The sequence below is a fragment of the Syngnathoides biaculeatus genome, chromosome 17, assembly GCF_019802595.1.
Source record: "Syngnathoides biaculeatus isolate LvHL_M chromosome 17, ASM1980259v1, whole genome shotgun sequence".
Lineage (NCBI taxonomy): Eukaryota > Metazoa > Chordata > Actinopteri > Syngnathiformes > Syngnathidae > Syngnathoides > Syngnathoides biaculeatus.
In genome coordinates, this window is record NC_084656.1 from 10659799 (window position 1) to 10686451 (window position 26653).

Here is a 26653-nt window from a genome sequence, read left to right on the forward strand (position 1 = left end):
ACATGTACCTGCTGTTACATCTGCCACTCTCAACTAAATTAACTATCATATGTTAAACATTCAACATTCTATTGTTTAGACATGCAACTGCTCAGCTACAAGCTGCTCCACTAATTTTGTTTTAACGAAGAGTGAGTAGTCACAACACTGTCAAGAATCGAGCCAACCATCGTTACTCTCTGCTAATTGACCTGGTGGTGAAAGTTAAACATTCAACTTTTGTGTATGTCAAAGCGTGACTGCTCCACTACTAGCTGCTCCATTCCAAAGACTCAATGCTATTAAAAATCGAGACAACATTTTTCAAATAATTTCAGCATTTTTTCTCTCTGGTGAAATGTATTGTTGGATATCCATTTTTTTCCCAATGATTTAATATAAATTGTGTATTGAAATTTTCCTTTTTTTCAGGTTGTGTTGTTGATGGACGCTGAAAAGAGGATCCGACTCCTCCAGTTCGTTACAGGAACGTCGCGGGTACCCATGAACGGCTTTGCTGAGCTTTATGGTACTTCCTTCTTTGCCGCGTGCTCCACCTTTAAATATTGTAGTTTCTGTTCAATAACATCTTTAGGCGGGCAAATGTTAACACACCTGTTCTTGATCAAGGTTCCAATGGCCCTCAGCTGTTCACTATTGAGCAGTGGGGAACGCCGGATAAGCTCCCCAGAGCCCACACGTGGTATGTTACCTTGTAATATTATGTTTTGATTGAGAGATAATTTAATTCAGCTCAGCACTAGTTATGGAATGGTCTAATAGTCTATTTTGTTTCTTTTTATCCAATTTTGAAATAATCATAATAATTCACCCAAGTTTCCCAAGGAGGGAATGATAGTCACTAGTTTCAGATTGTTTAAAAAAATAATAATATTCTATTTATTCCTTAATACTATGTATTCATAAAGTAATTTATTTAAACTAGCTTTATTTCCTTAAATAGTGGTGTCCTATAGTAGATGCCGTAGCTAAGTCGCCCCTGTGTCGTGGACACCGAAATAGACTCCTCCCATCATCACCCCCCCCAAAAAATGTCCCGTTTGTCACGACCCATCGGAACGGAGGTAGGACCCAAATGCAGGATAACACGGGAGACTCAGGGGTAATTCGGGAAAAACGTTCATTAATCCAAGGTCGGGGATCGTGCAGGCAGTCAGGTGCAGCAGCGGTAATCAGGATGTCGGGCATAGAGGGCAGGTCAGCGGGCAGGCAGGAGTTGGTAAATGGGAGAACGATCAAAGCAGGGAGGTGTATCAAGGGAGTCAGGCTTACGGGGTCGGTCGGAGAACAGGCGAAGGTCGGTACACACGGGTTGACGATCAGGGATTCGAGAGTGCTGGAACAGGGCATGAACCTCAACGACCAGTCGTCATCGGGGTCCTATATATACACAGGGGATAATCACCCCGCATGAGGCGCAGGTGTGTGCCTCCCAATTAGCGCGACCGGGCTGGAGCGGCAGGATCATGTTGAGGCTTCATTCATATTTATGATATACATGCTTTGAACTTTTGTCTGAAGAAGCCAGTCCTGAAGAAAACAAGCTTTGAGCACGTTTTTCTTAAAACCACGTCATCAACCAAAGTTATCCGTATCAGCGTAGAAAACGAGAAGTTACCTTTGCTGTTTTCTGGGTTTGGTCACGTGGCATTCTGCAAATATGGGACTGCTCTGCTTGTCACGATGTGTCAAAAGCATCAGTTAATAATGATACATAAAAAAAAGACAATTAATAATGATTTTTTTTTATTGCATTTATGCAACCATAAAGGCCAACCCCTATTCACATCGCTTACTTCTTGAATCGCACGTAATGTTTTTAACTAAACCTTCTCTCACCAGTTTCAACCGTTTGGACCTTCCCACCTACGAATCCTTCGAGGACCTGCGGGAGAAGCTGCTCATGGCTGTGGAGAACGCGCAGGGCTTTGAGGGAGTTGACTAGACGGGAAGCCTCCGACAAACGAAAAACGCCATCAAAACCAACCTCCCGATTTATGGGAATTAACAAACGGGAAATACGACAACAAAAAAGCGTCCAAACCAGCTGTTGTAGCATGCGGTTAGCCAACGCCCGACTGTTAGCCATACACATCTGTACAGTGAGTCGACATGCCCACTGCATCTTTCAACGTGGGGATAGGTTAGAGCGTGGCCGCCCCAGCAGGGAAGGGAGAGGATTGAATCCCCTGGCATGAGCATGAGATACCATCCCGTCACCACTACGTCCTGTGGAAGCACTATTACTAACCACGACTAACATTTCACCACCCTAGCTAGCGCTGCAGCCAAGGCCTTAACACGGCCCCTAACACCGGATTACCTTAGCGTTCGATCCAACTAGCCAATTTCACTTCAGGAAATTTGCCACACCCCTTCTCCTATGTTGCCACAGGAGCCTTTTTGTCGATTTACGGGAGGATTTGTTTTGTTTCTTTTATATATATACACATACATACATATATATATACATATATATATATATATATATATATACATACATACATATATATATATATATATATATATATATATATATGGTTGTTGTTTTTTTAAATCATTGGTATGATTCCTTCAGGAAATATGACGTCTTTGTACTGATGTTTACTATTTGGACAACTCTCATAGATCACGCGAAATGAAGTGCAAATGGAAAAAAAAAAACTCCATATCCTTTGTTACGTGATAAATAGCAAATGTGTTAAATAAATCTTTTTTTTGTTTGTTTGTTTTGTTAATATTATTGTTATCACTACTCTGAATATCGTCGTAGTGCTCCGAAAGCAGCATGAAAATGACAAAATGTACTTGGCTCATGATTCGGACATTCGGAGCTAGTTTCTGCAAGACTATCATGATATAAATAGTCTCGGCTTGTTCATAATGCTGTAAATCGCTCTCTTTTTTTCATGATATATAAATGTATGTATGCATTACTTTTAACAGAAGTATTACCGATCAACACTAAAAATGAAGTGTATGTATGTGCGCGTGTGTGTGTGGGAGAAAGAGACAAGCTGTGATTTAAAACGCTTGAATATTATTACAAAGTACAAAGAAAATGGAAAAAAAAAAAAAAAAAAACTTCTTGTTCTAACACCACAGAACGTAAAGGGCACTTTATACATTACTGAGGTCACCTGTGTCGTCAACTTTTGAATGTGATTCTATTTCATATGCAGCGCTTAGCCGGTGCAATAGAACCCAAACTAACGTGGTTAAGCTGCTAAACCAACCACATTTTGGGGGGGGGTTGAAAATGACTTTATTTCCACTTCCTGCTGTTGCCGCCCTCTCGGTTGCCATTTATTCTTTCTTATGTATGTTTCTGCTTATTTTTCTAAAATCGGTGGCATGTCAAATTTCTTAAAAAGACGCCACTGTTCTCTGCGCTCAACTCTTTTGTGCTTCATTTAACTTCAGTCCAATAAAAGTGAAACTTCTGTCAACTCTTCTTTTATCTTGATCTCATTCGGGCTGGCTTGTTCAGAAAAGTTTGACCATATAGAGGCAGGGAATGGAGGTTACCGCGACAATAAAGGTGACGGAATCAATCTGCATGCAAGCAACCCCCTCCACCATTGAGTTTTGTCTTTAATGGGTGAGTAGTTTTACTTTTTATGTTTACAGCGAATCCCTTTTATTTCCTGGTCAGAGGGACTAAATTCTAGCAAAAATCTCCAAATAATTCAAGATCACCAAAAGGGTTATTCCTTGCAGAGGACTAAGCACTTAAATTGCATTTTGTTTTTAATTATTTTATAGTTTCATTTAAATTTTTTTTATTTATCTGCAATTTACACGTTTGCTATTATTCTACACTAAATAGCTGTAAGTAATCCAGTATCACTATGGTCCAAGAACTGTACTATGTGAGACATACTGTGGAATTTACCTAATTACGCTGACCACGACTTACCTTCTAGATTGTTCTTATTTCACCAACGACTTCTCTGTGTATATTTTTTTTTCCCAGGAAAATCAAATTGACAGTCATTTCCAATATCACTCACGTTTTGGTGCAAATCAATCACTAACTGTCCTGGGAATGCCCCTTTTGTCTTGGTGTGATATCACCCACAGAACTAGAGAGCGAATTTGCTGCATAGCCAGTGTGGACAAAGGAATGTACTCCACTATTTATTACAGAGTGATGGTATAATAAAGTATTAAATAGTAAAAGTAGTAAGAGTATTTAATTGCAACGTTGTATCGGAAATACTCAATTTTTGCTTTATTATCATTCAACTCCTTTTGCACGGCATAATTACTGCATGCATACTTTGCCATATTTTTTAAACATAGTAGATGATACTCATACAATATATTATTGTATAAGTATTTAATTGTTCCTTGTTTAGAAAATCTACCTGTTGTTAGTCATATAGTAGGGATTCAAAACTTGTTTTTTTCATGGTTTTCCTTGAAGGCCCATTATGACTATCTGCCCATATAATGTCTTTATATAATTACATTTATACAATAAATTGTCAGATAACTAGCTCTGAATTCAGAAGTCAGTAAAAAGTGTTGAACAATTATTTAATTTACTTTTAAAGGGGGCTTTCCAATGGAAATGCTTGTAATGGGTCATCAAAAGTGAAGGAGACAATATGCAGTTATGGTATCTTAGCAAAAACCATGATTTGTTTTTGCAAGCCACATAAAATGATGTAGCTTGGCCCCCATGCCTTGATAGTACCATACTAGTATTGTATTGTAATATTTCAGCTAATAAACTTTAGTTTGTGTAGTGTTTATTTCATAATACATACTTGGACTAAGGATTTGGTTTGTTCTTATTCCACATGATATCCAGATCAGTATGTGATGTTACTTTATGCAAGTTGAAACTAGTGCCTTTTTTGGGGGGAGAGGATTGAGTCAACTCGGAGAATGTGGTTCGAAAGCATCGGTTAACGCGGTGCACGTGTTACGGTGAAGGGACGTCAGTTCATTCACACGCACAATCTCCAAGTTATCAGCTCCAAGGGCAGGCAAATAAGAGCCAGCCTGCCAGCGCCGGGTACATTTTATCAAAGAGCTGCTGCTCGCCTCCAAAAGCTTACAAACAAGTCAGTGGCCGAAAGCTTGCTGATAAAGGTGCACACGCGCCATCGTATTCGCGGCTCCTGAAAGCTGTGAGGTCTTAAATATGAGAGGACAGGTGTCAAACTCAAGGCCCGGGGGCCATATCTGGCCCGCCACATGATGCTACGTGGCCTGCAAAGGCAAGTCATCTGCTGACTTCCATGATTCTTATGAAAATTTCTACCAAAATTTAAAAATGTGTTTGTATATCATAAATGATGACGCCGCGATATTATAAGCTTTTGTGTGTGTGTGTGTTACCAAACATGAATGATGGTTGAAAAACCCATTGCTATTGATTTCTGATTCCAAAACTAGTTTGTAGATTCCATGTGGAAATATGAGCCGATTAAAGACTTTTCTGGCTTCACAGTCATAACGGCCCTCTGAAGGAAACCATGACTACAATGTGGCCCGTGACAAAAATGAGTTTTACACCCCTGTAGTAGAGGTTTACTACACACACCACTAAATAAGGTCTAAATGTGTTTCCTTCAAGATGTGTTTACTATCAAATGAGGTCATTGGTACTTTCGAAGTGAGAATGAAATAAGGTTTAAACTTGGTCCCTTAGAGGTGGCACCACGTGGACCAAGTTAACAGGTCTGACTCACAATTCTGAGGTTGAGTGTTCAAATCCAGGTCCCAGTCTTCAAGTGTGTTCCATATTCTCTCTGACTTTCTTCCATGTCAGATTCATTGAAGACCCCAAATTATCCACAAAGTGTGAATGCTTTGTGAAGAGTTTAAGAGTTTTCTGATGACATTTCAATAGCAACAATTTAAAAAAGGCAAAGAAAATAATTTTGTTCAGGAATGGACAAATTGAGTGGTTGTTTGTCTCTCTGTGCCCTGCGATTGGCTGGCGACCAGTTCGGGGTTTCAGCCGCCTCCTGCCTGAAGATAGCTAGGATAGGGTCCAGCACTCCCGTAACCCTTGTGAGGTTGGGAGTCTCACAAAATGGATGAATTTTAAGTGTCATGCTTTGTGACTAAAAACTGATAGCAGGTTAGTGTACGAGAAGTCAAATCCGTTGAACTAACCCCAAACTTGAGCCTTCAAAGGGAGAAGACGATCTTCTTTGCTGCTCTCCTCGAGAGCCTGTTGAGCCACTTCACTTCCTTGTGACCAACATCGGCAGAGAGGAGGCCATGCGAGTCCCAAACGTTCAAAAATAGAGCACTAAGGTGTAAAGACAGCTTTTAAATAACGTTTGCTGTTGAGTGGCAAGCGCACAGAGCACTTTCACAGTCTGCAGTGGATACAATGGTACGCGAGTGTTTGGGTGATTTCAGGTGTTTTTGTTTCTTTTTTTTTCCTCTCTTCCTCTTTTCTCTTGCCTATACCAAAGCCTGGACATGCCAGTACTTGCTAGAAATTCCTGCATTTCCTTCAGTGTTGCTCTTAGCCTCATGGCAGTTTCTTCCCATCTTTTCACCAATTTTGGAGGGATGTCAAGTTGTTGGTTAAGTCACGGTTGTGTCATATTTTCTCCACTTGACGATGACTTTCTTCAGTCTGTTCCTTTGTGTAGTTGAATGCCTTGGAAATACTCTTGGCTTGACTGATACCTTTGAACAACGTGATCCCTTCTGGTGCTGGGGAAGCTCTTTCCGGTGAGATTTGACTATAAAAGAAAAATGTCAGGAAAAGCCAAATAGAACAGCAGAATTTATTTGGGTTTAATCGGAGGCCCTTTAAATGGTGGCAGCTGTGTACGCACTCCCGTTTAACATGACTGAATGTGATTGGTTCATTCGGAAGACAGTCATGAGAATGCGCACACCTTTGCAACCACATTATCGCAGTTTATTTTTTACTTTCTCTCCCGAAAATATTAGATTGCGTTGCGGTCATATTCATGTGTGGAAAAAAATATCACAAAATTCTGGCGTTTGAGGGGTGTATAGGCTTTTTTTTTTATCCACTGTAAATACTGCACGCTATATATGGACCATTTTGTTCCATTAAAAAACTGGACTTGGAGTGTTAAGACCCATGTTGCCTTAGCCGGCATCCCCCCCCCCCCCCAAAGTCCCACCTCAGCTCACCCCATCTGGGCTCCGGTCAGGGTCGATCAATACTTCCCCTGTAGCTTATCACTAATGTGCAACCAGCTGTTTGTCTACATAAAGACTTGGACCGGGCACGGACCTCCCTCGGCTACCCGCCTGCCCCGTCAGCTTCTGGACTTTTACCGTTTGGGAAAGATCCAGGAAGGTATATGTAGAGGGCGGCATGGGGTCGGGAAAGCAGCTGGAACCAGCGAAGAGAGCGACGACCATCTGATACAAATGGAGGTGAGACTCAAACAGGCATAGTTTATCTTTTTTTTTTCTGAAGAAAAAATGTGTGTGAATCCCACAGGTGGTAAGGCTTGACGCAGCTGATCTTTTGTCTGTTTTCCCAGTGCCTGACGGAAGAGTTCTTGACGCCGATGCCAGAATTCCCGAGCCGCTCGGCCACCAATCAGCATCTGTCCTCCAGAGCTGTGGAGTGTGACAATGGTGTTTGTGTCCTGTCAATCAAACGCCATCTTCACACTAAATAGCTACAGGCTGGGAAAAAAAACCCAAACTATTGGATCCCTTTCCTTTTTTTTTTTTCCAAGATTTGAGGTACATTTTATTAAAATGTAAAAAAATGTATATATATATATATTTTTCTGAACAAGTATTTTTATTCATGGAAAAACATTAACTCCATTTTAAATAAACTGAAATTAAAATTAATTCAACAAGAAATATTATTAACACGGCAAGATACACAAATACAAACTAGAAGTACAAAACCGCTGTCATGAAGATATGTCTTTTTTTGAGTAATGTGCTTTTCCTACACAGAACAGGGTTTTGGCCAGAATGGTATAATCATAAAATATTGACAATCTACTCCCAAATGTGTTTATGGTCACTATTTTTTCCTTCTGGCTTTGATATCAACAGAACTAAAGTTTTCAATGAAAAAAAAATGTACCCCATTTTTTAAAGATTTGTTTGCTTGTGTAAGGTCGGGGCAGTAGCCACGAAATGTTTTCAACTGTGCTATAATGTTAAGTATTGGGGTTAATTTTGGATCAACCTTTATCGGGGAGTGCACAAGCATTCCCAAGTGATTGTTGTGTTGTTCAACTATACAGCAGCCATAAGGAAGAGGAAAAGAAGCGTTAGGGGCGAGGTGACCTATACTGTATGTGCAATTCACCCAAGGACTCAAATAAATGACCATCACATATTAAATCTCTGGGTGGAATTTATAACAGCAAGGGTTTTTTTTTATGAAGAAAAAAAATGGGCTTTAGAAGAAAGGCCTTTTTTCATTAAGAGCTAGAGTTGCTTGAGCCCCACCTAGTGGGCTATGTGTGCGTGTGCCTAGATATAGTCACTGCAATCAGGATAGCATCCAAAATCTTTCATACTATGCCTTATCAACGCAGACTGAAGCCCAAATTTAAAAAAGAAAAGCCCTGACAAATCAATACACTGGATATCATAAATTTGAATGAAAGATATTTATATAAAATAATCAATTTGTTAACACAAAACCAGGGGATACTATAGTTTATTTGAAATGTGGATATACAGTAGTATAACTTCAATAACATCTGATTTAAAAAATTCAAACAGAAAAATATTTAGATGAGTATTACAAAACCAGTTGACTAATGTTGTATTTCAAAATAAACATCCTCCGAAATGTGCACATTTGACTGTCATTACACCTGATTTTTAAAAAAAATTAAGCGTACTATAATCCCTTAGGTATCACAAAAACAGTCCACTTCTGGGGGACACTCGACTATCCTTCAATACTTCCCTTAGTCAGTGATTCGATTCATAATAAAAATCATCTTGATTGTCATGAATGTGGACGCACAGGAAATGTGTTCGCTACTTTTTACCATCAGAGTGAACACACACTTGGGGAGCAACTTGGGGTATTGGTGTCTTGCTCAAATACACGCAGCTGTGAAATGTCAGTGGATGGTCAGGTCGGGATCTTGAACCTACGACAGTCACGTTGGCAGGCGGTGATCTTAACCATCCAGGCACAACTAACCTTTGTGGACAGGCAAAGCATTGAGGGCGTACTGTTCAGTGGTCCTCATTTCTTCTGCAGGGTGTCCGGGCTCTGCCTTTGAGGTACGGTGAGAAGCTCGGTCATCCAGGAGGAGCTTAGTGTGGAGCCGGTGCTCGTCCGCATTGAGAGAAGCTGGCGAGAACATGTGGTTAGGATGGTCCCTGGACAGCTCCCTGGTAAGGTCTTCTGGGCATGTCCCAGCAGGTGAAGGCCCTGGGGAGGACCCAGGACACGCCGAAGAGATTATGTCTCCTGGCTGTGTGAGGAATGTATCAGGATACTTCCGGAAGCGCTCAACAAAGTGGCTGGGAAGAGGGAAGTAGTCTGGGCAGTCTGAAGAGGGAAAATGTTTTTCACCAATATGGGTTTTTGAGTGTTGCCTTAAATTTCCCTTTTTAGAGAACCTTTTACCGCATACTGAGCAAACAAAAGGTTTCTCTCCAGTATGTGTTCTTAAGTGTGATGACAAATGACCTCTTTGAGAGAATCTTTTTTCACAAACTGAGCAGGCAAAAGGTTTCTCTCCAGTGTGGGTTCTCGTGTGTGTTTTTAAACTATCCTTTTCAGAGAAACTTTTACCACAAACAGAGCAGGAAAAGGGTTTCTCTCCAGTATGCGTTCTTGTGTGTGACGTCAACTGACCACTTTGAGAGAACCTTTTATTACAAAACGAACAGGCAAAAGGTTTCTCACCAGTGTGGGTTCTTGTGTGTGTTTTTAAGCTTTCCTTCCTTGAGAACGTTTGACCACAAACTGAGCAGGAAAAACTTTTTCCACCATTGTGTGTTCGCTTTTCACCAGTGTGTGTTCTTGCGTGTGTGGTCAATTGTCCGCTTTGAGTGAATCTCTTTCCGCAAATCGTGCAGGAAAAAGGTTTCTCTCCGGTGTGTATTCTCAGGTGTCGTCTCAAAACCCACTTATCAGCAAAGGTTTTCCCACACTGAGGACATTTCCAGCGTTTGTTGTCTGTGTAACCTGTCTTATGTTCATCATCATTATCACGATCAGTGTCAGGAGAGTGTGACGACATGTCGTCACTCTCTGATATTGGAGCAAGGAGACCATCCACTGTTGACGCTGCACAGTGGTCTTCATCACCTTCTGTTGTCATGTGTCGACTTGAGCTGCTATTCGGCGGCTCCGCCCCTCTGTCCTCCTCCCTTTGAGTATCATCTTCATCGTCACTCTTCAAAGGCACAGCATTAAACGGCAACTTGGTGACATCCTCCTCCTGGTCTTCCTCTTTGATGTGCAGGAACACTTTTTCCTCTTCTTTGACATGGGTTTGCTCCTCCTCTTTGAGATTGTGGGATCCCTGCTCCTCTTTCTCTCTCTCTGGCTGCTCCTCTTTAACGGAAGGGGACACCAGCCCCTCTTCTATAATATGTGGGTGATCATCGGCCTTGACTTCTACCTTAAAATGGAGATGCACTTCATTGATGTCTGAAAAACAAAAGAATGGGAGACAAACATGGTTTTGTAATGTCAGTTCTCTTGTTGAAACTGAGATGTGGTTTATCGTTGTTTATATTTTAGGTTTATGTATATGGATGTATAAGGGGAAAGGTGGACAACTGTTTAGTACAACGATCGGTTAGTGTCTGCTAGAGCAGTGATTTTCAACCACTGTGCCACGGCACACTAGTGTGCCGTGAGAAATCATCAGGTGTGCCGTGAGAAATTATCCAATATCACTTTTTTTTTTAATTAACATTTATTAATAATGTTCTGCAAATATTATGTCATTGTCCAGTGTCCGTGCTGTAAAGGCTGGCAGAGTAATGTAATATTTGTCCGGGTGGCAACACGTAGCTGATTGCCTCGTTCCTCCAAGAGAATTAGTGATGCACCTGAGAGGCCGTGGTGACAGTCATGGAGAAGTTTTTAAAAAGGACAACTGCAAACTCCGAACTGGGCACTGGACAAGATTCTGACCCGGATGAAGGCCCTCGTATGAGTGGTGGGAAAAAGAAAGCAAAGACGGTGAGCTAAAGGCAATATAGTGAAAGCTATCTTTCGTTTGGATTTACTTTCACCGGGGATGAGACGACACCTATTCTGTTATTCCTGGCGTGTGGCGAGAAGCTATCCAACAGCGCCCTGGTGCCAAGCAAGCTTAAACGCCATCTCCAAATGACACACCCGTCGCTTCAAAACAAGCCGATAGACTATTTTGTTCGCCTGCGTTTAAACACAGAGAAACAGGCAATGTTTATGAGAAAAACCACAAAGGTAAATGAGAAAGCGCTCAAAGCTAGTTACCTAGTCGCCGAACTTGTTGCTCAATCAAAAAAGCCGCACACTGTGGCAGGGAGATTAATACTACCTGCCTGTAAAGCCATTGTCAACGAGATGCTTGGCCCTGATGCAGTTAAAGACATAGCTAAAGTCCCGCTCTCTGATAACACAATTGCCAGGCGTATTGATGGCATGTCTACAGACATCGAAAGCCATGTTTTGGAAAAGATACGCATCAGTAGGAAATTTGGGTTGCAAGTTGACGAGTCTCCGGATATTAGTGGACATTCTCAGCTCTTGGCCAATGTGCGTTTTGTGGATGGAGATGCCACTAGAGAAAACTTCCTATTTTGCAAGGCACTGCCAGAAAAAACAACTGGAGAGGAAATTTTTCGGGTCACATCGGAATATCTTGACCAGGGAGGACTTGCGTGGGAAAACTGCACAAGTGTGTGCTCTGATGGAGCTGCAGCCATGGTCGGGCGCACCAAAGGCTTCGTGAGTAGAGTGAAGGAAAGAAACCCAGATCTGATTTTACGCACTGTTTTTTCCACCGTGAGGCCCTCGTTGCTAAAACTTTACCAGCAGAACTGGTTCCCGTGTTGGACTATGTGGTGCGCATAGTGAACTTTGTAAAGACACGGCCTCTGAAAAGCCGTATATTCGCATCTCTGTGTGAGGAAATGGGAGCGGAGCATAAAGCCTTATTGCTCCATACGGAGGTCCGATGGTTGTCGCGCGGTAAGGTGCTGACCAGTGTGTATGAGCTGCGAGAGGAACTTAAAATGTTTCTGACAAATGAGAGGTCTGATTACTCAAATCTGTTTGCAAGTGATGAGTGGTGCGCAAAGCTGGCAAACCTGGCTGATATATTTCATCATCTTAATGAACTGAACACAAGGATGCAGGGCCGAAATGAAACCCTGCTTACAAGCACAGATCAAATAAATGGATTCCGTTTAAAGGTGCACCTCTGGCAACAACATGTGCAACGTGCCAACCTGGAGATGTTCCCACTCACAGACAAACAGCAAAGCAACACTGCTGCACTGTCTGAAGTAATAGGTAAACATTTGAAAAGTCTTGAGGATAAGTTGTCATTTTATTTCTCTTCAGCCTGCACTGAATGCTTTGACTGGGTTAGGGACCCATACAGCTCGGCATCAGTTGTTGGAAAGGACATGACTTTACAAGAGCAGGAGGAACTCACTGAACTGAAACAGGATCGTGGTTTAAAACTAAGATTTGCTGATCTTCCTTTGGACAGTTTTTGGTTGACTGCTGCCAAGGAGTTCCCCATTCTGGCCAACAAAGCTGTTCTGACATTGCTCCCATTTTCCACAACATATCTGTGTGAGCTGAGCTTTTCTAGCCTAACTGCTATAAAAACTAAAAACAGAGAGAGACTGACAGCTGTTTAAGAAGAGCTTCGTGTGTCTCTTTCTTCTATTCCTGCCAGGATATCGGCTTTGTGTTCATCTAAACAGGCCCAGGGTTCACACTGACTGAGTATAAATAAATTGAGAAATTATATTGTAATTAAATATACTATACAGAGTGTCATTTTGTAACATTTTTGGTTAGTGGTGTGCCACAAAATTTTTCCAATGTAAAAAATGTGCCGTCGCTCAAAAAAGGTTGAAAAACACTGGGCTAGAGCCATGACTGAATCAGTGGTGATTCGTGGTGACTCATGACTGAGCCTGAAAAAAAAAAGAATCCTGAATCAGAATTTTTGGATTCGACTCAAAATGAATCACAGCAGAGAAAACTTCTTACTTTATATTGGGAAGAACTGCAACGTTGCCACTTCTGTTGTTTATGAGCTTAGACAAAGTGGGGAAACTGTACTGCTCTGTAAATTGAGTAAAATTATTATACTTTGATAATGCAGGTTTGCGCCACAATTGACCCCTCCTTGGATATTGCGCAATCCGCGTCACTGACCAATCAGAGGCCAGAGATCTGCATAAACCAAAGCCTGTTTTTGCTCCCGCCATTTTCTCTGACAACATTGAATGGTCCAGTATAGGGTAAGTTAGCGTTTTATCGCGTATATGGGTTATTTAACAAAAAATATGGTTAAGAGGTGTAGTCACGGACTTTGTAATAGTGACGACAGGTATCCTGAAAGGCTAGTTGGTGGAGTTCGATTCGTACCCTTTCCAAAACCGAAGACCCAGTACGAAAAATATCCATCTAATATCAACCGGAACAGATATGTTTGCACAAAGGTATGCCTTATATTTGATTTTCAATACATGTCTCGTATAAATGAATTTGAAGTTCTTCGCTAGCATAACATTGCTACGTGTGAACGATTGACACACTTATTCTTTGTTGAGCGATATTTAGCGAAGATCGGATTGCACAAACGTGTCGCTCTCTTGCCGGGTCGCAGCCGAAGCTTAACCAGACTGTGTTTGCATGAAGATATGCCCTATATTTGATTTTTAATACACGTCTTGTATAAATGAATGAGACGTTCTTCGCTAGCATAACATTGCTACGTGTGAACGATTAACACAGTTATTCTTTGTTGAGCGATATTTAGCGATGATCGGACTGCACAAATGTGTCGCTTTCTTGCCGGCTCGCGGCCGAAGCTTAACCAGACTGTTTGCACAAAGGTATGCCTTATATTTGATTTTCAATACATGTCTCGTATAAATGAATTTGAAGTTCTTCGCTAGCGTAACATTGCTACGTGTGAACGATTGACACACTTATTCTTTGTTAAGCGATATTTAGCGATGATCGGACAGCACAAATGTGTCGCTTTCTTGCCGGCTCGCGGCCGAAGCTTAACCAGACTGTGTTTGCACGAAGATATGCCCTATATTTGATTTTCAATACATGTCTCATATAAATGAATAAGACGTTCTTCGCTAGTGTAACATTGCTACGTGTGAATGATTTAATCAAATCAGAAGCATGGAGTCTGTCTCAGTTCAGAATGTATTGTATTGTATTTCCCATTTTTACTGTTTGTCTTACGTCAGCGCACGTCACTTCAGGAGGCGTGATTAAGTGCCCTGTACGGAGGGGTCAATTGACCCCTCCATAGAAATTGCATCATCCGCGTCGCTGGCCAATCAGAGGCCAGAGATCTGCATCAACCACGCCCCTTTTTTCAGACCCGCAGTTTCCTCAGACAACGTTGTATGGTCCAGGATAGCTTTTGGTAGCGTTTTATCGTGTATTTGGGTTCTTTAACAATAGATATGGTTAAGACGTATAGTCACGGACTTTATAATAGTGACGACAGGTATCCTGAAAGGCTAGTTGGTGGAGTTCAATTCGTACCCTTTCCAAAACCGAAGACCCAGTACGAAAAATGTCTTTGATGGATAAAACTTTGAGGAATACCGCATGATCAACTGAATGCATCCACCGGAACAGATATGTTTGCACGAAGGTAAGCCGTATATTTGATTTTCAATACATATCTCATATAAATGAATTAGCAGTTCTTCTCTTGCATAACATAGCTACATGTGAATGATTGTCACACTTGATCTGTGTTGAGCGATATTTTGCGATGATCTGACTGCACAAACGTGTCTCTGTTCGGTGGTGAGCTAAGCTAAACCGGACTAGCAGTCCTAAAAGCCTTCGACGTGCACCGAGACACCAAGACTGAAGGAAGGATGTTTGAGGACACTAAAGTAGTGATTGTCATACATACATAGGTTCGGCACTAATTCAAGAATAATTATTGAGCGGAGCGCGTGACGTTACACAAAGAAAACGAAAGAAACAACTCTTAAATCAAGCCTCGCCTTCTTTTCCTTCTTTTGTCTGACGTAGGCGCATAACAGTCAATTGACCCCTCCGTACAGGGCACTTAACCACGCCTCCTGAAGTGATGTCACGCCACGTGCGCCTACGTCAGACAAACAATTAGCAAAAAGGGCAGCGCAGCAAGAAAAGAATAGAGCGAAACTGTCCGATTTACCGGCTGATTTCTCACTCGCATTCTTAGCTAACAGTGAAATATCGTTGAAAAGCAGACAGCAGGGCTTCAAGTATTTCAGCGAGCGGTATTTCAATGGTATTTACATGCATATCGACAGAGAAACCATTGATATTAGCGCAAGATCTTTCCGGAGTCAGAGGAAGACCGAGAAGCCACATAATATAATATATTATAATCCAAAGACGAATTCGTCATTGACAGTTTCCTATTTTCGTGTTACATATCACACTTGTGTGCAGAATTTGTATATGTATCTGTATAGCCGTTTGTGAACCACCGTATGAAGGAAAAGAAGGCGAGGCTTGATTTACGAGTTGTTTCTCTCGTTTTCTTTGTGTAACGTCACGCTGAAGTAAGAATAATTTTATTGTGTTGTTTTTCCATAATTAAAAGATGTTTCGCAATAGCTTTGTATAACCTAAAAGACGATCGCAATAGCTTTGAATAACCAGCAATGTCATAAAAGGATGTTTGGATAACCAGCAATGTCATAAAAAGATGTTTTTGTGTTATATGATGTTGTGCAACGCCATCTGTTGGTAACAAAGAATAGTGTGCCGTCAGGTGGGATGAATTGGCCACTCACCCCTCCTTCCGCACACGCTTAGAGTATAAAAGGAGAACTTTGGATACTCTCGGTAGAGTCTGCTGCGGGTTGCGTACGGATGCCCAGCCGGTATTGAAGCTGCTCTACCTGGAGTGTTGGCTCTCCCTCCTATTGGCGCACGGTAAGAGCTGGATATTCTTCTAAGAGCTGGTTGGATATTACTTAGCTTCATACCACGTGATTTGTGCTTGTGCTTGTGTTACCATTTCTGTGTGGGACCAATAAAGTGCCAATTGTTGGTAGCCAGAAGTGTGTCTTGTCTTCATTTCTGAGTGCCTATCTCCGACGAACCTATTAAAATTTGATACCGAACTCCTGAGCGAGGTATCAGAAATGTTTTAAAACACACGCGCTCCCCTCAATAATTATTCTTGAATTAGTGACAAACCAACTCCACCAACTAGCCTTTCAGGATACCCGTCGTCACTATTATAAAGTCTGTGACTACACCTCTTAACCATATCTATTGTTAAAGAACAAAATACACGATAAAACGCTAACAGAAGCTATACTGGACCATACAACGTTGTCTGAGGAAACTGCGGGTCCAAAAAGGGGCGTGGTTTATGCAGATCTCTGGCCTCTGATTGGCCAGCGACGCGGATGACGCAATTTCGCAATTGACCCCTCCGTACAGGGCACTTAACCACGCCTCCTGAAGTGACGTCACGCCACGTGCGCTGACGTAAGACAAACAGTAAAAATGGCAAATACAATACAATACATTCTGAACTGAGACAGACTCCATGCTTCTGATTTCATTCAAATCAACGATATATTATAGATTCTAAATACAATACATTCTTAACTGAGAGAGACGACATGCTTCTGATTTCATTCAAATAAACGACATATTATAGATTCTAAATACAATACATTCGTAACTGAGAGAGACGCCATGCTTCTGATTTCATTCAATCATTCACACGTAGCAATGTTATGCTACCGGAGAACGTCTCATTCATTTATGCGAGACGTGTATTAAAAATCAAATTTAGGGCATATCTTCGTGCAAACACAGTCTGGTAAAGCTTCGGCCACGAGCCAGCAAGAAAGCGACACATTTGTGCAGTCCGATCATCGCTAAATATCGCTCAACAAAGAATAACTGTGTCAATCGTTCACACGTAGCAATGTTATGCTAGCGGAGAACGTCTCATTCATTTATACGAGACGTGTATTAAAAATCAAATTTAAGGCATATCTTCGTGCAAACAGAGTCTGGTTAAGATTCTGGCCGCGAGCCAGCAAGAAATCAATACGTTTGTGCAGTTCGATCATCGCTAAATATCGCTCAACAAAGAATAAGTGTGTCAATCGTTCACACGTAGCAATGTTATGCTAGTGAAGAACTTCGAATTCATTTGTACGAGACATGTATTGAAAATCAAATATAGGGCATACCTTCATGCAAACATATGTGTTCCGGTTGATATTAGATGGATTTAGTTGATGATGCGGTCTTCCACAAAGTTTGATCCATTGAAGGCATTTTTCGTACTGGGTCTTCGGTTTTGGAAAGGGTACAAATCGAACTCCACCAACTAGCCTTTCAGGATACCTGTCGTCACTATTACAAAGTCCGTGACTACACCTCTTAACTATATTTTTTGTTAAATAACCCAAATACGCGTTAAAACGCTAACTAAACCTATACTGGAGCATGCAATGTTGTCTGAGCAAAAAACGGGCTTCTCTGGCCTCTGATTGGTCAGTGACGCGGATTGCGCAATATCCACGGAGGGGTCAATTCTTTCAGATCAAAACACTAGATTTTATGGATTGAGGGGAGGGGGATGGGGTATTGCTCTCAGGACATGCGCAAGATGTGAGCATACATTTTTTTACTAACAGGCCTGGAAGCCTGCAAAATTGCCTTTTCACGTTTCTGGACAGATTTGAAAACAACTCAATAGTAAGAAAACATTTTCAAATTCACCGTTAAATAAATAGACGTTATTATAGTGTGATTCCTACATCTCAATATGGTCGGAGGAGTGACCATTATTATTCTTAGTATTATTCACCAATGACACCTATAGTTGAATGAGCTCAGCCCATTTTTCATAGTGTAAAATCATGCATAACGTTGACTCTAGAAGTCCCTCCATCTTTGCGTAAACAGCCAGGAGCTTCACAAAGCACATCTCATACTAACTGATAAGCTTGTGAGTAGCAGCATGAGATTCTGCTGTTTTTGTTTTTTTTAGGGCGGAGGTAATGTATTGTTAGCACTAGCAGTGATGAAAACTTCAATTCTTGCGAAACTTTCTAACGTCACGTTTTGACTTTTATTCATCGCTGTCAGATCAACAGGCACTCTCATGGCGTCCGGCACCGGTGCAAGCAAGGTCACGCAAGGAAATCATGGACCGCAACGTAACGTGCCCAGGTGAAGAAGCATGCATGCATATGAAAAATAAACGAAGGAGCATGTAAAGGATTTGCTAAACAAGTGAAACGTGATCAAACCTGCCGTGCGTGACACAACTCCAGGATGCGGCTTGCAAACGGCGTAGAGTAGTTGACACTCGTCCTCCCCTTTTGTTGCACAAAGTTCTTCCTCGTTGTCTGCTGTCCTGGTTGCACACATTTTCATCCGACAATCGCAACACCTTTACTCACACTTGATCACTGCGGAGCGACGTGTTGGTGACAAACAAGTCTCTTTGCTAGCAAGCTAAGCTAAACTAAGCTAGGAGAAGACGCTTCTACGTGCGCCGAGACGAGTTAAACCGGACACAAAGATTTAACGAACAACGAACATTTTAGTCCGGAAAAGTAGTGACGGGCGTAATTTGGCGAGGGTTGAGCACGATCGGTGTAAATTAACGAAGCATTATTTGGAGAAGCGCGAGTGGTGGTTCTGATTGTGCGGAAGCAAAGCTGCAGCAGGACATGTACGGAAAATCAGTTGGGACAGACTTCCTCTAAGTAGCAAGCCACGAAGTAGGTACAAAATTCGACAGCATAGAACTTAACACAACTGCAAGTTCAACAAAACAACAACACATACCTAAGCAAACCGACAAGTACAAAAAACGATATATATATCATACAAACTAGTATCTGTTACACTGTTAAACATCTTTTGTGTACATAGGATTCTTGTAGTTGCTTCTATATTTTTGTATTTTCCATAATTGCCCTAATGATATCTATCAATGCAAGGGGTTCAAAAGACGACAAAAATACAATCAAAACAGTATGACGTCATGTTTGGGGCAAAACAATTACTTATTTTGTCCATGGCACTTTTGTGTCAGCTGGGGTCAGTATTTATCCACATCTCGGATCAGGTTGTATGTTCCATAGATGAAGTGACCGAATAGATTAGGTCGGGACAGATTTATGCTGCTTTATTTCTGATAATACGGACTTCATTTTTAATTATAAAAAATATATATACTTTGGGTTCTTCAATAATGGTAAAAGTCAACAAAACTATACAAGAGTTTGATACTAATTGCATGAATTATTCTTGCAAAAATCCATATCCAGAAATTCAAACTTGGGGATTCAAAACTATATTTTTACTTTTTGAGAAGAAAACCAGACAATAAAAAAACAACAGTTAAAACTACTTTAGGCTCTTCATTTAATGTTTAAAAATGAACAAAAAAGGCTTCTCTTTTGTCATATTTTATCTATTTATGACCTTGTTGTCTGTTTTTTTCATTTTTCTGATACTGTAAATTGACTGTTTTCAATTAAAAATGTTTTAAAAAGTAACTATTGATCCCTTACAGTTCACCCAATAAATAAATCACTATATGATTACAACAATACAAGGGAAATTGCCCATTGTCAGAAGAGATTTCCTCCCATTTAGAACATTTAAAATGTTCACATCCATCAGATATCAGAATATAACAACAAAGTGAGGACATAAGAGGTAATGGAAAATGGATGTACATTTAGCACATAGAAGAAGAAAAAGGAGTAAGTGAACAATGAAAGTATAGTAAATGTGCCGATACTGAAATAATAGCAATTGTGCAAATAATGCAGAGTCCTCGAGCATTTTAGAGCAGTTCAAGTGACCAATAGGAGATGATTTGCTACAGTGCTGATGCAAATGGTGCAGAAAGTTCTCAAATACGTGGCCAGTGGTAATCAACAGCTGTATGCAACTAGTTCAGTGTGACAAAACAAAGAATGTACAAATAATGTACAAGTGTCCCGAAAGAGTTGTGCAAAATTGGTACTATGTAAAGAAATGTTAAGTTAACTGTTTAAGTAGTGGAACGCTCGTCTGACTTTGGTGCGGGCAACATTGGATCAGTTCACACTCAGTGACGATGTGAATGTGAGTGCCAGTGGTTGTCCGTCTATATGTTCCCCGTGACTGACTGGCGACCAGTTCAGGATGTTGGCTGCCTTTCATCAGAGGTCAGCTGGAATAGTCTCTGCAGCGTCATGTGACCCTATTCAGGATAAGCGGTCTTGACAAGGGATGGATGGAAGAAGCTCTTGGAATGTCTGGTGGACAGTCTCTCAAGACCTGAAGTAGGAGACCAACATTAAGTCCATCCTCATCCCGGCACAGGATGTACTTTCTGCAGCTTCTGAGGAAGCACGGGCTGCCACAGGAGCTGTCGAGGCAGTTCTACACAGCAGTTACTGAATCAGTCCCATGTTCATCAATCAAACAAACAAACTGGAAATGCCAACTGGAAAGGAAAACTGCAGAAAAAAAATTGTCTGTATCCCCCTATCTGACGATCCTTGATGACTTGGCATGCTGCCAGAACTGAGACAAGAGCATGCAAAATCCTCTTGGACAGGCCACATCCTGGTCACTACCTCTTCCAGCTCCTTCCCCCAGGTTGGCACTCTCGCACGATGCAAACAGCTTCTTCCGTCTTGCGATTAACTTCTTAAACAGTAAACATACAATTTCATTATATCGAGCTGCCATATTTTTTTGTTTTGTAATTGTTGTCACATCCTTGTCGGGCCGATTATACAATATTCGTGCAACCACTGTTGATGTCTCACCACTCTGCACTATTTGCATAGCTGTTGTTGACCAATACTGCCCATTCGTATGCTTGAGGAGTATCTGCACCATTAGCACAATTGACACTGTCACAGATTAACGCACTAGTAGTTACTTTAAACTACTTAAATTCACTGAATCCTTTGCTCAGTTGATGCATATATATATATATATATATATATATAATATAACATTGGATAAAGCAGATGTACTGCTCCAAGTGTTTTAGCATGTGTAATCTAAAAACTACTACTTGTCCAAAGGCGGCCTTTAGGAAGATCCGTGTCATACAATCCTCTTTTGTGAGTGAACTGATTAAGCCTGCTCAGAGAAGAGCCTTCACTGATCATCACTGTTCCACCAACACACTCGTGTGTCTTAATATGACGGCTCTGAAGTCACTTTTGACTGCAAACTGAAAAGGACAAAAAAAATTCTCTCAAGTGTGCGTTCTTGAATGACATTTTAAGTGTGCCTTCTGAGTGAATCTTTGGCCACAAACTGGGCAGACAAACGGTTTCTCACCGGTGTGGATTCTTGTGTGATTTCTTAGATGACTATTCTGAGAGAATCTTTGGCCGCAAACTGAGCAGGAAAAAGGTTTTTCTCCAGTGTGTGTTCTTGTGTGTGTTCCTAATGTTCCCTTTTCAGAGAATCTTTGGCCACAAATTGAGCAGGCAAAAGGTTTCTCACCAGTGTGGGTTCTCGTGTGTACTATTAGATACCTATTTGTCGTAAATCTTTGGCCACAAACCAAGCAGGCAAAAGGTTTCTCCCCAGTGTGTGTCCTTGTGTGTTTCAACAAGTGCCCCTTCTGAGAGAATCTTTGATCGCAAATTGAGCAGGCAAAAGGTTTCTCACCAGTGTGTTTTCTTGTGTGTATTTTTAAGTACCCCTTCCGAGTGAACCTCTTGCTGCAAATTGAACAGGAAAAAGGTTTCTCTCCCGTGTGACTTAACATATGCCTTTTCAACAGAGATTTGTAGACGAACGTTGTGTCACACTGAGAACATTTCCAGCATTTGTTGTCGGTGTGAGCAGTCACGTGACCTTCAGACTGTTCATCATCATCAGTGTCAGAAGAATGTGACGTTGGGTCATCACTGTCTGATAGTGGAGCTATGAGGCCGTCAGCTTGTGATCCTCCAAAATGGTGTCCGCCACCTTCCATGGTCATGTATTGATTTGAGCTGCTGCTCGGAGCCTCGGCCCCTCTGCGCTGCTCATGTTGACCTTCATCTTCAGCTTCACTCTTCAAAGGGGCATCACTCAATGGAAACCTGGTGACGTCCTCTTCCTCCTCTTCCTCTTTGATGTAAGGGGCCTCCTCCTCCTTGATGGGGAGGTACTCGTCCTCCTCCTCCTCCTCCTCCTCCTTTTTAATGTAAAGGGCCAGCGGCTCCTCTTCCTCTTTGATAAAGGGGAAGTCTTCGTCCTCCACTTCCTCTTTAATATCCGGGACCTCTGGCTCCTGCCAATCAGGATGAAGATCTTCACTGATAACTGCAAGACACGAGATGATAAACAAACTTTATTCTAATCAATCCTTATGCGCTTACTTTAATAACAACATTAATAATGCATTACTGTGCTCTTGTGTTTTTCTAGAAAATCAAAGCTGCTTTACAATTGCACGTAGTATCCATTCACTCCACAGTCACAATAGATACTTTTCATTGAGGTCACGCCGACCACGTGTTTTTGTCCACAACGCCATTTTGGACAGCAAAACCGTAACTACACAAACAGCGATGAGATGGTCAGAGACCGCATTCTTTTCGCTACCAACTCACCCAGTGTGCGCGAAAAGTTACTCAGCCAGGGGCCGCCGCTCACACTCGAAAAAAGCAATCGGCATAGCCCGCACCCATGAGTTGGCAAAAGTGGTTAGCGACAGCCACGAGGTTGGCGTTATTTCCCCGCAAACCTGGAAAGCAAAGTTTCACTGTGGGTGCTAGCGGGCATATTGACAGGCCAAAGACCTCCGTAAAGATATGTAACAAGGGTGGAGGATACCAAAGTAAATTAGCTGAATGCCCAGCAAAAGGTAAACAATGCCTGAAGTGGCAGTCCCCGTTTTCTGTCCGTTCTTACAACCATCAACCACACAATGAAATACCATGGTGAAAAGGCCGGAAGACGCTTATAAGCAAGCCAATATTCACAAAAAGATCACTAAAAAACACGAGTTGCATTGAAGGTTTGCCGTCCAGTAGGCGTCGTAAACAAAATTCATGTGACTTATTACGTCTCGTGAAAAGTACCTATTGGTGGTGGTAATCTACATGGCCAGCCATAGTTGTGCTGTGGGAGTCTGACAGAAGTATGGCTGCCACTCTGCACCTGCAGCCCCTCCGACTGCAACCAAACACCAAACCACATTCATTCATGGTAATGTGGCTTAAGTCTCTTGCCCAGGGACACAACGATGACATGCGCTTGGTTGGGGTAACGAACTGGCAACCCTCCGGTAGCAGTGTGTACTGGTACCCTCGGCATCACGCGTCATTTTTGTGATTACTTCCTGAATAGATTTTATGTTTCAACAGTTTCAAGTGTGCCAAGACTGAAAGAAAGACTGGCTGAGATGTCGCAGGGTAAGGAAGAAGGAAAAAAAAAAATCTTGTGTGCAATGCGATATGCGCACACGACAAAAGAGACACTTTTCCTATTCTTTATGATTTTGCTATTTAGATTTAATTTAACTTTTCACAATTTGAGGCTAAGGTGCGCGGTTTGGTCACATCAAGCTTGGGCTGGGCGATATGGCTTAAATTTCATCTCTCTATTTAAAAGTAAGTCCCTTAAGGCTGATGAGATACCTGGCAATATGAACTTGTGTGAATGATAATTGAATCATGTCAAAATGAGATACACTGTATAATCCTCTCATAAAGCTAAGCTGATACAACATGTTGAAAAATAAATAAAAGCTGTGGTTTGGGGGATTTATTGTACTGATCTCAAAACATAAAATTCTAACATTGGTGAAGGTATAAATGTTTGACATGCTACACAGTATATTATATCTTGGACATTTTTGGCTGTTCCTTCTTAATAAGGATCTTCTTCTTAATTGGTCTCCTAATTTTTTATTCATATTTGGATAATTGGGCTGCACAATTATGGCCAAAAATTATAATCACAGTAAACTTGATCTATATTATCATCTTCTTCTTCTTTGCCTTTCGGCTTGTCCAGTTAGGGGTCGCCACAGCGTGTCATCTTTTTCCATCTTAGCCTATCTCCTGCATCTTCCTCTCCAACTCCAACTGCCCTCATGTCTTCCCTCACCACATCCATAAACCTTCTCTTTGGTCTTCCTCTTGCTCTTTTGCCTGGCAGCTCCATCCTAACCACTTTTTTTTATATTGGTTTTCCAACAATATACTCACTCTCTCGCTTTTGAACATGTCCAAACCATCAAAGTCTGCTCTCTCGAATAATCATGATTATTAACAATCATCATGTTTGGGGGGGGGAATCTGTATTTTTAATCAGTACTTTTTGACACTCTACGTGAAGTTTTAAATTCACAATGAAATCCAGAATAACAATAAATTGAATAAATAAATAAACATCTAATTTACCAATGAATACACCATCATAAATAATCACAAAGTGAGAGTCAATGGAAACATTTACAGATAATCCAGGAAAGGCAATAACATTAAGACCAGGCCTAATGTTCTTTTTCTTAGATGTACTGGGCGAATCCTCAACACTGTCTCCAGTCCCTCCATGTGGATCTGTTCGGCTCTTCTCGTTGAACAGAATAAAATTAAAGTCCTTCAGAGAAAAAACATTCATAATCAGATTAAAGCATATAAATAACCTTTTAGCGCATTTCATTCCATTTAATATTTAAAATTCTGCATCCATGTATTTACCATGATGAGGCAGCCATCTCAGTGAGACAGGAGTTTGTTCTGGATTGGTCCACTCCTGTCCTCACTGAGCGGAGGTCATGTCAAGGAGTTCTTGTGTCCTTGGATACTTGTATTGTTCGTCCAATTGAGTAAAGATTTTGCTTTTGATGAGGTTGGGAGGATCATCACTTATTTTGCAGATGTAGAATCTTAACAGGTGGAGGACTGGGGTCTGGCACTGGTCTCAAAGGTGTCTTGATTTTCAGTCAGAGGAATAAGACTTGCCGACATGTGGTGCAACTGGTTAGGGTGTTGGCCTGTTGACCGGGGTTCAAATCCTGGCCTCGCCTGTGTGGAGTTTGCATGTTCTCCCCGCGCCTGTGTGGATTCCTCCCACATGCAGCTTTATCTGTTTTCTTGTGGGAAAAATTGATGTCTGCTGCCACCAAGTTTTCATTTCAAAATTCCTGCTCCTGCTGTTTTAAACATTTTGTTATTTTGTTTGTCTTGATTTGTCCTTCTTGTTTGCAAGTTGATTTATACATTAGAATTAACTGTTTGTAGTGCTTTTGTCTCTTCATTCTCCCCTCAATTCCTCAGCTACATCCCTGTCATCAAAAGTATTGTAATCACCAAATAAATGAATAAATCACTTCTTACAGTTTTAAATTGGCTCATGTCCATTCTCGAATTTTACATTTACTTGGAAAAATTGGATCTTGTCAGGTTACCATGTTTGCGCATAAAATCAAATGGGTAAGAGTGCGGTGCATTCATTAGGAACAACATAATGATTTTTGACAGGAACTACTTGAGACAAGGTCGGAAGGGACTTGGTCCCTTCGCAAGTATTAAAATTTGATTTCATAAATTTTCAATTTCACAGTCTGGAAAATGGAAAGGACATTATCACAAAAAGCAATCCTATTTTCAAGACTGTTATAAAACCAAAGCAACATATTTAAAAAAATGGATATCACTATAGATCAATCCAAGTTTTGTTTTTCAGGTGGATCGTGGTGAAGCCTCGATTCTGATTGGCTTAGAAAATTCCATCGATGTACATTATCATCTAATGATTATCATTTTTGAATACGCTGACTTTACGATGCTTTTGAACTGGGGGTTCATTATTTCATTTCTTTTGTACTAAGAAATGTCAAATAAAAAGATTTTTTGGCATTTTTTCCGTACAAGTAGTTTCCATTTTTTATCTAGTTGGAAATGTATGAAATCAGGTTTCAAACTTTCCATACTGAAGAAAGTTAAACAAACCTGCTATGCGTAAGCCATCACGACGCTGCATTTTGCAAACAATATCCAGTTGTTGACGTCGTCGCTCACGGTCCTCTTTTGTTCCCCAAAGTTCCACTTCATACTCTGTTGTCCTTCTTGCAGACATTTTTACATAACCACAACACTTTTACGCTGACACGTTGTGAGCGATGTGTTGATCACAAGCGCCTTTCTTTGTCATGAAAATGAAATTTAAAAATAGGTCAAGATAAGATTAGCTAAAGCAAACCGAGAAGCTTCCACGTGCACCCTGACGACTTTAACTGGACTAGAAAACCGAGGATATTTTAGTACATTAAAGTAGTGAATGACGTCCCACGTGGGGGCTCCAGTACGAAATCACGAAGTGTTCGTGAAGCGCGTCGAAGATTCATCCTCTCGCCTTGCAGTCGTCTTCTTCTTCTTCTTCTTTTAATTCTTCTTCGTCGTCGTCTTCTTCTTCTTTTTCCTCGTCTTCTTCTTTTCCTCTTCCTCTTCTTCTTCTTCTTCT

The 26653-nt window shown here is 41.2% G+C and overlaps 2 protein-coding genes across 9 annotated transcripts in view; one reads left to right on the top strand and one right to left on the bottom strand.

Moving 5' to 3' along the window:
• nedd4l (NEDD4 like E3 ubiquitin protein ligase) overlaps positions 1 to 3449 on the top strand; it is a 59604-nt gene extending 56155 nt beyond the window's left edge. For all 8 annotated transcript variants that reach the window (XM_061800499.1, XM_061800500.1, XM_061800503.1 and 5 more), the window contains 3 exons: positions 412 to 508; positions 610 to 682; positions 1843 to 3449. In XM_061800499.1, the coding sequence (XP_061656483.1) occupies positions 412 to 508; positions 610 to 682; positions 1843 to 1945 (273 nt within the window). In that variant the 3' untranslated portion in view covers positions 1946 to 3449. The remainder of the gene's footprint in view (positions 1 to 411; positions 509 to 609; positions 683 to 1842) is intronic.
• A 5188-nt stretch (positions 3450 to 8637) lies between these two features.
• LOC133491130 (gastrula zinc finger protein xFG20-1-like) lies at positions 8638 to 26567 on the bottom strand. Its single transcript, XM_061802031.1, has 4 exons — positions 26143 to 26567; positions 21448 to 22501; positions 18469 to 18611; positions 8638 to 10615 (listed from the first exon to the last, which is right to left on the bottom strand). The coding sequence occupies exons 1-4, from the start codon at positions 26267 to 26269 to the stop codon at positions 9147 to 9149; spliced, it is 2793 nt and encodes a 930-aa protein (XP_061658015.1). The 5' UTR covers positions 26270 to 26567; the 3' UTR covers positions 8638 to 9146.
• Positions 26568 to 26653: the final 86 nt, after the last annotated feature.